This window comes from Staurois parvus, unplaced genomic scaffold (assembly GCF_062004578.1).
Source record: "Staurois parvus isolate SC_StPar_1 unplaced genomic scaffold, SC_StPar_1.0 ptg000017l, whole genome shotgun sequence".
NCBI lineage: Eukaryota > Metazoa > Chordata > Amphibia > Anura > Ranidae > Staurois > Staurois parvus.
Genome location: NW_028317813.1, coordinates 16,489,808 through 16,500,944, shown reverse-complemented (window position 1 = coordinate 16,500,944; position 11,137 = coordinate 16,489,808). Strand labels below are relative to the sequence as shown.

Sequence of the window (11,137 nt, the reverse complement as noted above, 5' to 3'; positions counted from 1 at the left end):
CTCAAAGACACTGAAGGACATGACCGCGCAGGTCACACCGCCACTCAAGCCACGCCCAACCAGTGATTGACACCCAACTGGCTGCCGCACCCCGCCCTATTGAGACTTACGAGCCCACATTGCCTATATTATCCAATAGGAACAGAAAATGTACTACAGAGGCACCAGCTTCCTCAAACCGCGACGGAGCCCTCCCCGTGACGTGTCATTGCGTGCTATCCGCTGCCCTTCTTGTACCCGCCCCCGGCGCTAGACCTGCTGAGTGCTCCTTCTCTGCTGCTGCTCTCCGCTTGTGACGCCGCCATGTTAGGAGCTGTAGGACGCTGCTCCGCCGGGGCCTTAAAGGCCTTCAAGCCGGCCGCCAGCGCTCTCCAGGGCCTGCTAAGGAGCGCTCCTGCAGCCCTGCACTGCCGTAAGTATCCCCGGGCGCCGCATTACATGGTGACCTAGCCTTGTCATTGAATGGCGGGTCAGGCCTGTGTGGTGCGGGCTGGGCCTGAGACACGGCGCTCTGTCTGCATGACATGTCGAGCCTCACCGGGGAAAGGGGGGAGGAACGCTTCAATGGTTAGAGGGGGCGCTAGTGGCCTCCTGAAGGACTTGTACGTGGAGGGCTGGTCCTGTGTGACCTAATCCCCCTGCTTCATCCCTGACCTTGTGTGCGGCCTTCACGTGCTGTCAGCCTCTGTGCCGCCTGCGCTCCCGGCAAGGCCGATGATCACTACACACTGCAGAGCTTTGCTTTCCGGGGAGGGGTCGTATCGTTCTGCTTGCTGTGCCTCCTGATTCTATAGTCCCAGGGCTTGAAGGTCAATCTGGGAAACGCGTGTCCCCGTATTCCCCACCAGTAGCTGCAGCATTTCCGCAAACGCATGGAAGATTCTGCCATTGGTGCTTTTAAAACATCTACTAGTATCCCTTTTTTTTTTTTTTTTTTTTTTTTTTTTTTTTTTTTTCCTTAAGGGTGACAGCAAGTTGGAGACTCTCTGATTTGTTGTCAGGTGCCCTGGAACATTGAAGACAGTGTATGAGCCTATTCATATGATTAACCCCCCCACCCCAGTAAGGGTTTGCTTTAAATCTTTCACAAGGTTTTTCTGCCTGTGTGATTTTTCTGCACTTCTTCCAAGTATGGGCCAACCCCTAACAGAGGTCACAGACAGCTAGATTCTGGTGACAGTGGTCACCAGGACACAGGAATATCTCCCTAGAAGGGGCACAAACAGCAAGATTGCTGACTCCATGCCACTAATATAAACAACTTTCACCTTATCTTTATACACTTCCTCCCCTTATTTTTATTTTTTGCTAAATCAAAAAGTGAAAACTTTGAAGAATTTTTTTTTTTTTTTTTAGTTTTTGCTATAATATTTTGTAAATAAGTGATTTTTCTCCATTGATGTGTGCTAACGAGGCGGCACTGACTGGCATTGATAGGTGACAATGAAAGGCAGCTAAGATGGGCACTGTTATGTGGCATTGATGCGCACTGGTAGACATTGATATGTGGCATTGATGCGCACTGGTAGACATTGATATGTGGCATTGATGGGCACTGACAGGTGGCATGGATGAGCACTGACAGGTGGCACTGCTGGGGCTACACATCATCAGGGCACACTGATCAGTGCCCTGATGATCAGTGTAGATGTCCTCTCTGTGGAATGCCGATTACCGGCTCTCCTGTCCTCTCGAGCTGTCAGTGTGGCAGCTCGTGAGGTGAGAAATGCCGATAACCGGCATTTCCCTATTTACACGCGATCAGCTGTGATTGGACACAGCTGCTCACATGACTGAGCCGACATCTTCAGCTGTTTCCATTGATCGGTGATCCACTGTGTCCGAGGGACACAGCGCACCACCGATTGCCGTGCTTCTGGAGCCACGCATGCGCGGTTAGTGGGAGGATGTCATATGGCGTCCTCCCAGAATGAGAGAACTGTCTTGCACCCACCATTACCTTATATGGCGGGTGGGAGGCGGTTAATTGGGATTGATGGCAAAAAAGCCTGCTGCTGGATGTTGCAGTGTGATGCGCTTTTTAGCACATCACTCCACCTTTTAAATTTTGGATGGAGAAAGGGAGGGTTATAACCCCTGTTGGGGTTTTTGGCCATCTGTGTCCTATACAAGAGATTTTTTTTTTTTTTTTTTTTTTATACTTCCTGTCCCATAGCCAAAACAGGAGGTGAGGAGGTCCTACCACAGTGAAATCCCTCCAAAGTGAGAAAATCTCAGTGTTACCAGTGGAAGATTTCTTCTCATGGGGCTGATTCACACTATAGAAATGCAGTCCAGATGTGTTTCCGCATGAATGTTTTAGATGCGTTTTTTAATGTATTCCAGTTAATTTTTTCCCTCTTTTTCTTAAAATAGGGACGTGTGTTTCGGTGCATTTTACAGTCTTCCAGTACAGTTCTGTGCAGAAAAAATGCAGCATGTTCGTTTTTTTTTTTTTCTGCAAACAACGCACTGGAACTGCAAGCACTGATGTGAGCTATGACATGGTCAACCATATAACCTACTTTCTGCATTTTGGATGCAGAAAAAAGCAACCGAAATGCATGTAGTGTGAACTGGCCCTTACTCTTTTGGTTTCAACTTAAAACTTGGGATTTTCTTTCAGTGATGAGACCTCGTGCACCCTGGGTGTTTTTTTACAGCTGTTAAGTGTCGGCATTTTTTTTTCTGCAGCCAGTAAACTCCCCAGCATGTTATCCTAAGTGTTTTTTGGCAGGAGTGTTCTGAGGCTGGACAGAGCCCAGAACTAATGCGATTTAAAGTGTTTCTGCTGTAAAAATGCACTAATGCTGAAAAATGTGGCTAACTGGCATTTTTGAGCCTCACGCTTTTGTGGGAGTGTAGTTTTACTAAAAGAGTTGGCAAACTGTGAAAAATGCTAATACAAAACTTGTGTTAGCGCGGATTCCTACGGCTAACGCTGCTGGTGGTTTTTATAACATCAGTGTGAATGAGGGCTTACGGTAAGCAGAACAAATAAGGCAAATCTCTCCAGCAGGCCCAGACAGTAATGAAAAAATCTGACAGGAGTTCCAATCGCGCTCCACTCTATCTAAAACAAAAAAAATGCTGTTAATATACAATTTGAAGTGTACACTGTGACACTTCATTCATGTCACCACACAGCAGTGTGGTAAGCGGTGCCATGCTGGGCCATTCAGAGCGGTGTTTATGCACACATGTTGTATAATGTACAGATCTGGGACATTCTGGTGTGAACATGACACACAGATGACTATTGTATTCCATCAGTGCTGTACCTGTATTTTTTCATTGAGAAAAAACTACAGGTAACTGCAAATAATATGAATGGGCCCATGAACGTTGTGCAAAAAAAATTGGGAAATAGACCTTTAAGTGTTGCTGTAGGCTATATGCTGGTTCTAACGCTCCATGCACATTGACTTACAAAAAAAAAACTGTTCCTCAAAGAGTTTAGTGTTTTACCTTTAGAAGCAATTAACTTTATCCTATGTGTAAAAAGGGTGTATAGAGGGGGTTTTGTGTTTTTTTTTTTTTGTTTTTTTTTTTTTTTTTTTTTTTTTTTTCCCTGCAAAGAGCACTGGCATCTTTTTAAGCCAGTGTGCATGGAGTCGTAGAGTGTATGTTTTCTTTTAGTACAGATGTGTACCTTTTTTTGAAGTTTGCTTGGAAAACCTGTGTTCTTTCTTTTTAGGGCGAGACTATGCAGCACAGGCTTCCCCAGCAGCTAAACCTGGTGTAGCTGTAGGCCGTATCGTGGCTGTCATTGGAGCCGTCGTTGATGTCCAGTTTGATGAAGGCCTTCCACCTATTCTAAATGCTCTGGAGGTCCAGGGCAGGGACACCAGACTGGTTCTGGAAGTGGCTCAACACTTGGGTAATTATAGTCTGTTTATTTTTGTCTTGTGGTTAATGTTAACTGCAGCTTAAGAAATTTTCATAAAAATATCAAATTCCTTCATTGATGATCTAAAATCATGACTTTCGTTCTTCTGAGCCTCCTGAAGCAACTTGCTGATCTGAGAGGAATGTATGTAATAACATCATAAAAGCCCCTTTCTGACCTAGGCTTATCTAGTGCTTTATATTCTGCTTTCAGGTGAAAACACTGTTCGTACCATTGCTATGGATGGTACTGAAGGTTTAGTCAGAGGGCAAAAAGTTCTCGATGCTGGCACACCAATTAGAATTCCTGTGGGGCCTGAGACCCTTGGAAGAATTATGAATGTCATTGGTGAACCCATTGATGAAAGGGGCCCAATTACAACAAAACAGTAAGTTGTGTGTGAATTCCCCCCCCCCCCTTTCAACGTTCACTCTTTCAAACAGCCTGCAAAGTAAAACTAATTCTGTACTGTAAGCCTAGTAAGAACTCTCAAATGTCTTGTCTGCCCATAAAAGTGTTGCTTAAACCCATAACAGTGAAATCAGTCTACATCTGCAATAAAGCATGCTTGTTATACTCACTGTGGAACCTAAGGGTTAATCCTCTGCATTGTGTAAAGGATGTTTGATCCTTTCTTCTCTTCTCCCCTTCTACTGTCCCCATTCCATTTGCTGATTGTACAGAGCTCTAGGGGTCACTCTGCACATGCTCAGTTTAGTGGTTTGCTAGAGATTTCTTTAGGCGTGCATGTGATCCGCACAGGTCTAAGTGCTGTCCAGACCGGGGGGGGGGAGGTGTCGTTCAGTCTCATAGGACAGTCAGAGTAGAATAAAGCATCTTACAACAAGCTTTAACTCTTCTCCTCCTCTGCCGCCCCCCCCCCCCCTTTTTTTTTTTTTTTTTTTCTCTCCCCAAAATGCTATGTTCACTAACCTAAACTTTTGTCTGTAGGTTTGCTGCTATCCATGCTGAGGCTCCTGAGTTTGTAGAAATGAGCGTTGAGCAAGAGATCCTGGTCACTGGCATTAAAGTGGTGGACCTTTTGGCTCCATATGCTAAAGGAGGAAAAATCGGTATGTGTGGGGGTTTTTGTTTTGGTGTGTGTTTGTGGGGGGGGGGGGGGGGGGGTTTAATGGCCCCGTTCACATATGTTAAATGCGTTTTTGAACACCTGACTTGCATGCCGTGTGAACCAAACTGGCTTTCTATGGAGCCAGTTCACATATGGGCAGGTTGGCCGTAGTGCTTTTTTAATCGCTTGCCCTCCAGAGGATTTATTCCCAGTCTCAAAGTTGTATTAAAACATTATTGCAGTAGGAGTGAAATTAAATTGACACTAAATTATATCCTTGCTCTCCTTTATCATTCACACACATTCATCGTTTTAAAATGGTAATTATTTACTTATTACAGGTACTTGTATAGCGCCGTCAATTTACACAGCGCCTTACATATATATTGTACATTCACATCAGTCCCTGACCCTTAAAGGGTGTACAATCTAAGGTCCCTAACTCACATTCATACATATTGTGGCCAATTTTAGACAGGATCCAGTTAACCTACCAGCATGTCTTTGGAGTGTGGGAGGTACCCGGAGGAAACCCACGCAGGCACAGGGAGAACATGCTAACTTCAGGCAGGTGGTGCCGCGGTTGGGATTCGAACCAACGACCCTAGTGCTGCCTGGTGGGAGTGCTAACCATTTAGCCACTGTGCTGCCCATATATATTGATTTGAACTGCCTCTTTATAACAGATATTGGACCCTAGTGGTCTCTTCTGTCATACATGCCTCTCCTGGCCTGTCAGCAGTTATCACCTAAACATGCTCAGATCACATCTACAGCGCCTTCACTGTGATGTGGCTTCCTTGCATGGGAGAGACATCCCAAAGATATGGAATTCAGAAGCAAGACCTGGCAAAGATTAAGTGCCTGGTACTTATTTTTTCCTTACTGTGTTATTTGCTACCTCCTCCAGGAGGTCCGGAATCTCTCCCTCCCCCCCCCCCCCATCATCATTTGTTGTTTGGAATAAGCAGTGCACGTTAATCGGTTGCCCGCCACCCTATAGTAGGACTGCTGCAGGGCTGTGCAAAATCATGTGTTTTATATTTCCGGGTTGGGGGCATGCGCTACCCTACCCGCGCCACCATTGGCGGCTAGGGATGTCAATCACCGGGTCCCAGCTGTAAATTCCCACCGGCCATCACCGTGCAGAGGGGAGAGACCTGTGTGCAAAAGACATGCTGCTTTGTATTTTTCTGCACAGCAGCATGACTAATAACTCACAGTACATCATGTAAAATCAATCCTTTGCCCCTGGATGTTAAACCCTTCCCTTTATTAGCACTGATCACTGTATTGGTGTCACTGGAGACTTAAAAATGTATGTGTCTATATATCTCTCTATATCCACCATTTGTAGACACTATAACTTTCACGTAAACCAATTGATTTACATGTATTGGGCGTTTTTTGTTTTTTAAGCAAAGACATGTAGCAGAATACTTTTTTTTTTTTTTTTTTTTTCCTAAATTTATGAAGACATTTTGTTTTTTGTAAAATTTTTTTTTTACTGGATGTGCTATCGTAAAGTAAAAAAAAAAATATAATTTTTTTTTTTTTCAAAAAATTGTCGATCTTTGTTAATAGCACAAAAAATAAAAACCGCACAGGTGATAAGACACTACTGAAAGAAAGCTCTACTTGGGGGAGTAAAAGGACTTAAATTTTATTTATGTACAGCTCTGCATGACCGTGAAATTGTCAGCTAAGTAACGCAGCGTCCTACCACAAAAAAATGGTCTGTCAAATCCTCTGGAGGGCAAGTGGTTAATTGGAGTTATGTGCACTACAAATCCCAGAGTGGCTGGTGTTTGTGGTGTTTGCATTCTCTTCACCCCCTGTTGAGTGTGGTTTTAAGATTGCAGGGGAATAGCATCTCCATATGTAAGCTTCCTCTTATGATGATTCTAACTTTTGACTTTCGTTCTTCTGAGACCATCTGAAGTAACTGATTGAATCTGATGAGGAAACTCTCTAATTGTCAGAAAATGGATTGTGGTGTAAGGAATATCTAATCTATTTTATCTCCCCCCCCCCCCCCCCCCCCTCACTTTAGGTTTATTTGGTGGTGCCGGTGTGGGTAAAACTGTATTGATTATGGAGCTGATCAACAATGTAGCTAAAGCTCATGGTGGGTATTCCGTGTTTGCTGGTGTGGGAGAACGTACCCGTGAAGGAAACGATCTGTACCATGAAATGATTGAGTCTGGTGTCATCAACCTGAAGGACACAACATCAAAGGTTTTTGTTTTCCCTGTTTCTATTATAAAAATCTTGAGTAGATCTGGTTTCTTAGGGCCCTAAAATATAGGACACTTTGCAGCTGAGTTCCTGACAAACTGCTAAAAAAACCTCATGGACACAAATGTATGGAAGTTGCTTTACTTGCAAAATTACTTTCTTCAGTCCACCTGGTTCAGAGATTTACAGAGCACCGCTACTCTGTACACCCAGCCTAGTCACTTGATTACTCTACTGCGGTTAACCTCTTCCTCCTGGCCGTACACATATATGTGGCCTCTTGGTGGGTGGGCTAGAGCGCAGAGGCCCCCCATATGGGTTCCAATGTAAACATTTCTGTGACGCTGCGCTCCCAGCACATTTACCGTCAGGTATTAGGAAGCTTCCGAGACCTATTTGTGATCAGGAGCTTTCCCATGTGACCACCAGTCACATGATCAGAATGCCAGCCTCTGCCTCTCGGCATCTAGAGCCTCCTAAAGGGCTAGGAGGAAATGGCGTGGTCACTTCTGGGTGGTCACTCAACCCCCCCCCCCCATCATTTTACAGTGGGGGGGATTTGGTTGAGAAATGGACAGGGGATGCTGCTTTGGGGATCCAGGAAGACCTCAACCTCTGAAAGGTTGCCTACCCCTGTTGTATGTTTTTAATTTTCACACAGACTAAATAATGTACACTGATTTGGGTTATTTTTACCAATGAAATGTAGCGGAATGCATTTTGGCCTAAAATTTTGGAAAGCTTGTAAAAATTTTATAACTGTGGGTTTTTGTCAATGTTAAATCATTTTTATATTTAATTTTTATTTTTGGGGTACAGTGTTGCATGCCTGAGTAACTAACTGGCATTCAGAGTGTGATGGTGCTGGAATATGAAAATTTGGCCTGAGCAGGAAGGGGGTAGAAGTTTCTGGTATTAAAGTGGCTAAACATAGCACAGACGTGACATTATTGAGCTGAAGAGGTTATGTACAAAACAGAAGAGCTGTAATTGGCTCTAAGTATAACCCCACCTCTCAGGAAAGTAATCCAGTTTACCTTTTACTCTTTTGTTAATGCCCACACATTTTGTCCTTTTTCCCTACTAAGGAGTGGAAAGTTGCCTGTGGTAACTTTCTAATATGCTGAACCTACTACACTGTATTTACTATCATTTTATTGGTTTTCCCACAGCATGGTTCTTGGTAAGAATAGTACTTCTCTTAATCAAGCTGATTGGTATATGGTTTGCTTGGAGGTGGAGAAGCCACTGCACGAGCAGCATGGTACTGTCTGAATGGACCTGCAGCCTCCTGTGACATATCTAGGGGGAAGAGTGTCTCTGAACTTCAGCTCCGTTTGCATAGGCAAGCGGGGGTGGCAGCGGGTACCTGTAACCTGGGGAAAGGGGGGTCTAAAACATGGTAGAAGAGCAAAAGTAGAACTTGCTGTGTGGGTTTTTTTTTTTTTTTTTTTTTTTTTTTCTTTGTGTATATGTAGATGCTGGGTGTTCTGCTTTGGATTAATGAGAATAAATGCCAGTTTGCTAAAGTGTCTGCCACAAACTCGCATAATAGACAGGTTTTTTTTTTTAGGTGCTGACCTATTTCTTCAGTATAGAGCAAAGCTTGTTTTTCTCCTAGTGTGCAAAAGTTCAATGATGTGCCTTGTGGATCATTGATGTTCTGTTACATAATTCAGCTATATGTATCTCATCTGCAGGTAGCCCTGGTATATGGACAGATGAACGAACCACCAGGTGCCAGAGCTCGTGTAGCCTTGACTGGTCTTACTGTTGCTGAATACTTTAGAGATCAAGAAGGACAAGATGTGCTACTTTTCATTGACAACATCTTCAGGTTTACTCAGGCTGGCTCAGAGGTGATGTATAAGAATGTACCTTCCATGGCTTCCTTGTCTTATAAACGTGTATAATCCCGTTTGTGGGTCTGTGTGGTTTGTTTCTTTGGTTCTCCTGTAAGTAAAACCATTTCTTGTTGCAGGTGTCTGCCTTGCTGGGTCGTATTCCCTCTGCTGTTGGTTACCAGCCAACCTTGGCTACTGATATGGGTACCATGCAGGAAAGGATCACAACCACAAAAAAAGGATCTATTACCTCTGTGCAGGTTTGTGTTTATAAATATTTTAATTTACATAGAATGCTGGCTGGAGTGTCGAAATATTTTAAAGTTGAGATCGACAATTGCCTGTTGTGATGAATGATGTCAGACTTTCGTTCTTCTGAGTTTGCTGAAGCCGTTTCTTTCTTCTGATATTGGCAGGAAAGTGTGGACTTTTATCAAATTGTGGTTTGTCTTGTCTTATTGTCTTCCTCTTACTTCTAGGCTATCTATGTGCCTGCTGATGATTTGACTGATCCTGCTCCTGCTACCACCTTTGCTCACTTGGATGCCACAACTGTGCTGTCACGTGCTATTGCTGAGCTAGGAATCTATCCAGCGGTGGATCCCTTGGATTCCACTTCTCGTATTATGGACCCCAATATTGTTGGACAGGAGCATTATGATGTTGCTCGTGGAGTGCAGAAGATCTTGCAGGTAAGTGGTTTGCTGTGTGGGTGGTGCTTGTTTTGCTGTGAACTGCTTAGAAGTGCTGAATTTTCACTTTCCTTATAGGATTACAAGTCTTTGCAAGATATCATTGCCATCTTGGGTATGGATGAATTGTCAGAAGAAGACAAACTGACTGTGGCTAGAGCCCGTAAGATCCAGCGTTTCCTATCGCAACCTTTCCAGGTTGCTGAGGTCTTCACAGGACATCTTGGTAAACTTGTTCCACTAAAGGAAACAATCAAGGGTTTCAAGCAAATCCTCCAAGGTATATTTTCTTAGTGACATTGAGTAGGACTTCTAATGTAATTTTTTGGTAGTCAGAACTTGTAGCAAAATGGCAAGTGCAAAATTAAAGGTTCATTTTGAAAAACACCCTAGGCTGCCAGTAGCCCAAACAAGAGTTTTTGTTTTTTTTCCATTTTGTTTGCCTGGACCAGGTCTTTACTTTTATCATGTTCAAGTAATTAATTTTGCTCAGTCTCAATTCCCTCAACTGCCAGGTAGATAACTGTAGATCTTTTCGGTACTTCGTTATACCTTGCTCAGATAAGTCGTTTGTCATTGGCCTGTGTGTGTGTCCTCTTTCCTGTGTGGGGGTTGGTTTTGTTTTCTTTTCTCCTTCTCAACTAAAATGCTGTTTTCTTTGACAGGGGAATATGATAATCTACCAGAACAAGCTTTTTACATGGTTGGACCCATTGAAGAAGCCGTAACAAAGGCTGAAAAACTTGCAGAAGAGCACTCTTAAAAGACTTGCATTTTCCTTTTTAAAGCACTCATCCACAACACCATCCTGCGTAATTCTTTATGCCCATGTCTGTATTGGATCATGTTGGCAACATGTATTTAAAGTTTCCAATAAAACATCTCTAAAAAAAAGACCGGACGTGTGTTGGTGACACACTTACTTTTGGTACAGTGTTGTACACTTATAGAAAAATTAACTACAGTTGTGTGTGTGTATATATGTTATATATTTTCTTCTGTATGGTTGGGTTCCTTGCCAAGTTATGTGTATCCCTATTTTCAATCTGCAGTGTTGTAGATTTCTTTAAAATATAAAGTGGAACTCTAGCTAAATATTGAGCTGCGCACTTGCAACTAACTGTAGAAAGTTGTCAATGCTAAAGCTGACTGCACTCCTGTGCATCTGTGAACTTGACCTCACACCCACCCAGTCAATGAATGCTGCCAGCGATCAAGATTTGAAGCTGACTGCCTGAAGATGCGGCTGGCCGGGAACTCCAGCAGGCTGGATCCAAGGTGTGCATAGTTCCACAATTTGGTAACATGGAGGTGTTCCATATACTACTGGTGTATAGAACATTCCCACAACTGTAATTTCCTGCTTGTGTGATTAGCTGACCACTTTTCCCTGAAGTCTTCA

General features: G+C 43.6%; 1 protein-coding gene and 3 non-coding genes across 4 annotated transcripts; all 4 read left to right on the top strand.

The window, feature by feature from the left end:
- The first annotated feature begins 252 nt into the window (after positions 1-252).
- ATP5F1B (ATP synthase F1 subunit beta) lies at positions 253-10,631 on the top strand. The gene is made up of 10 exons (XM_089680476.1): positions 253-412; positions 3,698-3,880; positions 4,103-4,277; positions 4,841-4,962; positions 7,015-7,199; positions 8,900-9,058; positions 9,181-9,303; positions 9,523-9,735; positions 9,814-10,015; positions 10,401-10,631. Exons 1-10 carry the CDS (start codon positions 304-306, stop codon positions 10,496-10,498), a joined length of 1,569 nt encoding a protein of 522 aa, XP_089536602.1. The 5' UTR covers positions 253-303; the 3' UTR covers positions 10,499-10,631.
- On the top strand, positions 3,959-4,031 carry LOC149473365 (small nucleolar RNA SNORD59). The gene has a single exon (XR_016313380.1). It is a non-coding gene; the product is annotated as a small nucleolar RNA SNORD59 (small nucleolar RNA).
- Positions 6,851-6,925, top strand: LOC149473364 (small nucleolar RNA SNORD59). Its single transcript, XR_016313383.1, has one exon. It is a non-coding gene; the product is annotated as a small nucleolar RNA SNORD59 (small nucleolar RNA).
- LOC149473363 (small nucleolar RNA SNORD59) lies at positions 9,384-9,456 on the top strand. The gene has a single exon (XR_016313381.1). It is a non-coding gene; the product is annotated as a small nucleolar RNA SNORD59 (small nucleolar RNA).
- Positions 10,632-11,137: the final 506 nt, after the last annotated feature.

Excerpts from the sequence above, each read along its gene's own strand:
- ATP5F1B (XM_089680476.1), top strand. The coding sequence starts at position 304 with ATGTTAGGAGCTGTAGGACGCTGCTCCGCCGGGGCCTTAAAGGCCTTC. Across the intron at positions 413-3,697 it reads TCCTGCAGCCCTGCACTGCC|GGCGAGACTATGCAGCACAG; the intron begins GTAAGTATCCCC and ends CTTTCTTTTTAG. Across the intron at positions 4,963-7,014 it reads TGCTAAAGGAGGAAAAATCG|GTTTATTTGGTGGTGCCGGT; the intron begins GTATGTGTGGGG and ends CCCTCACTTTAG.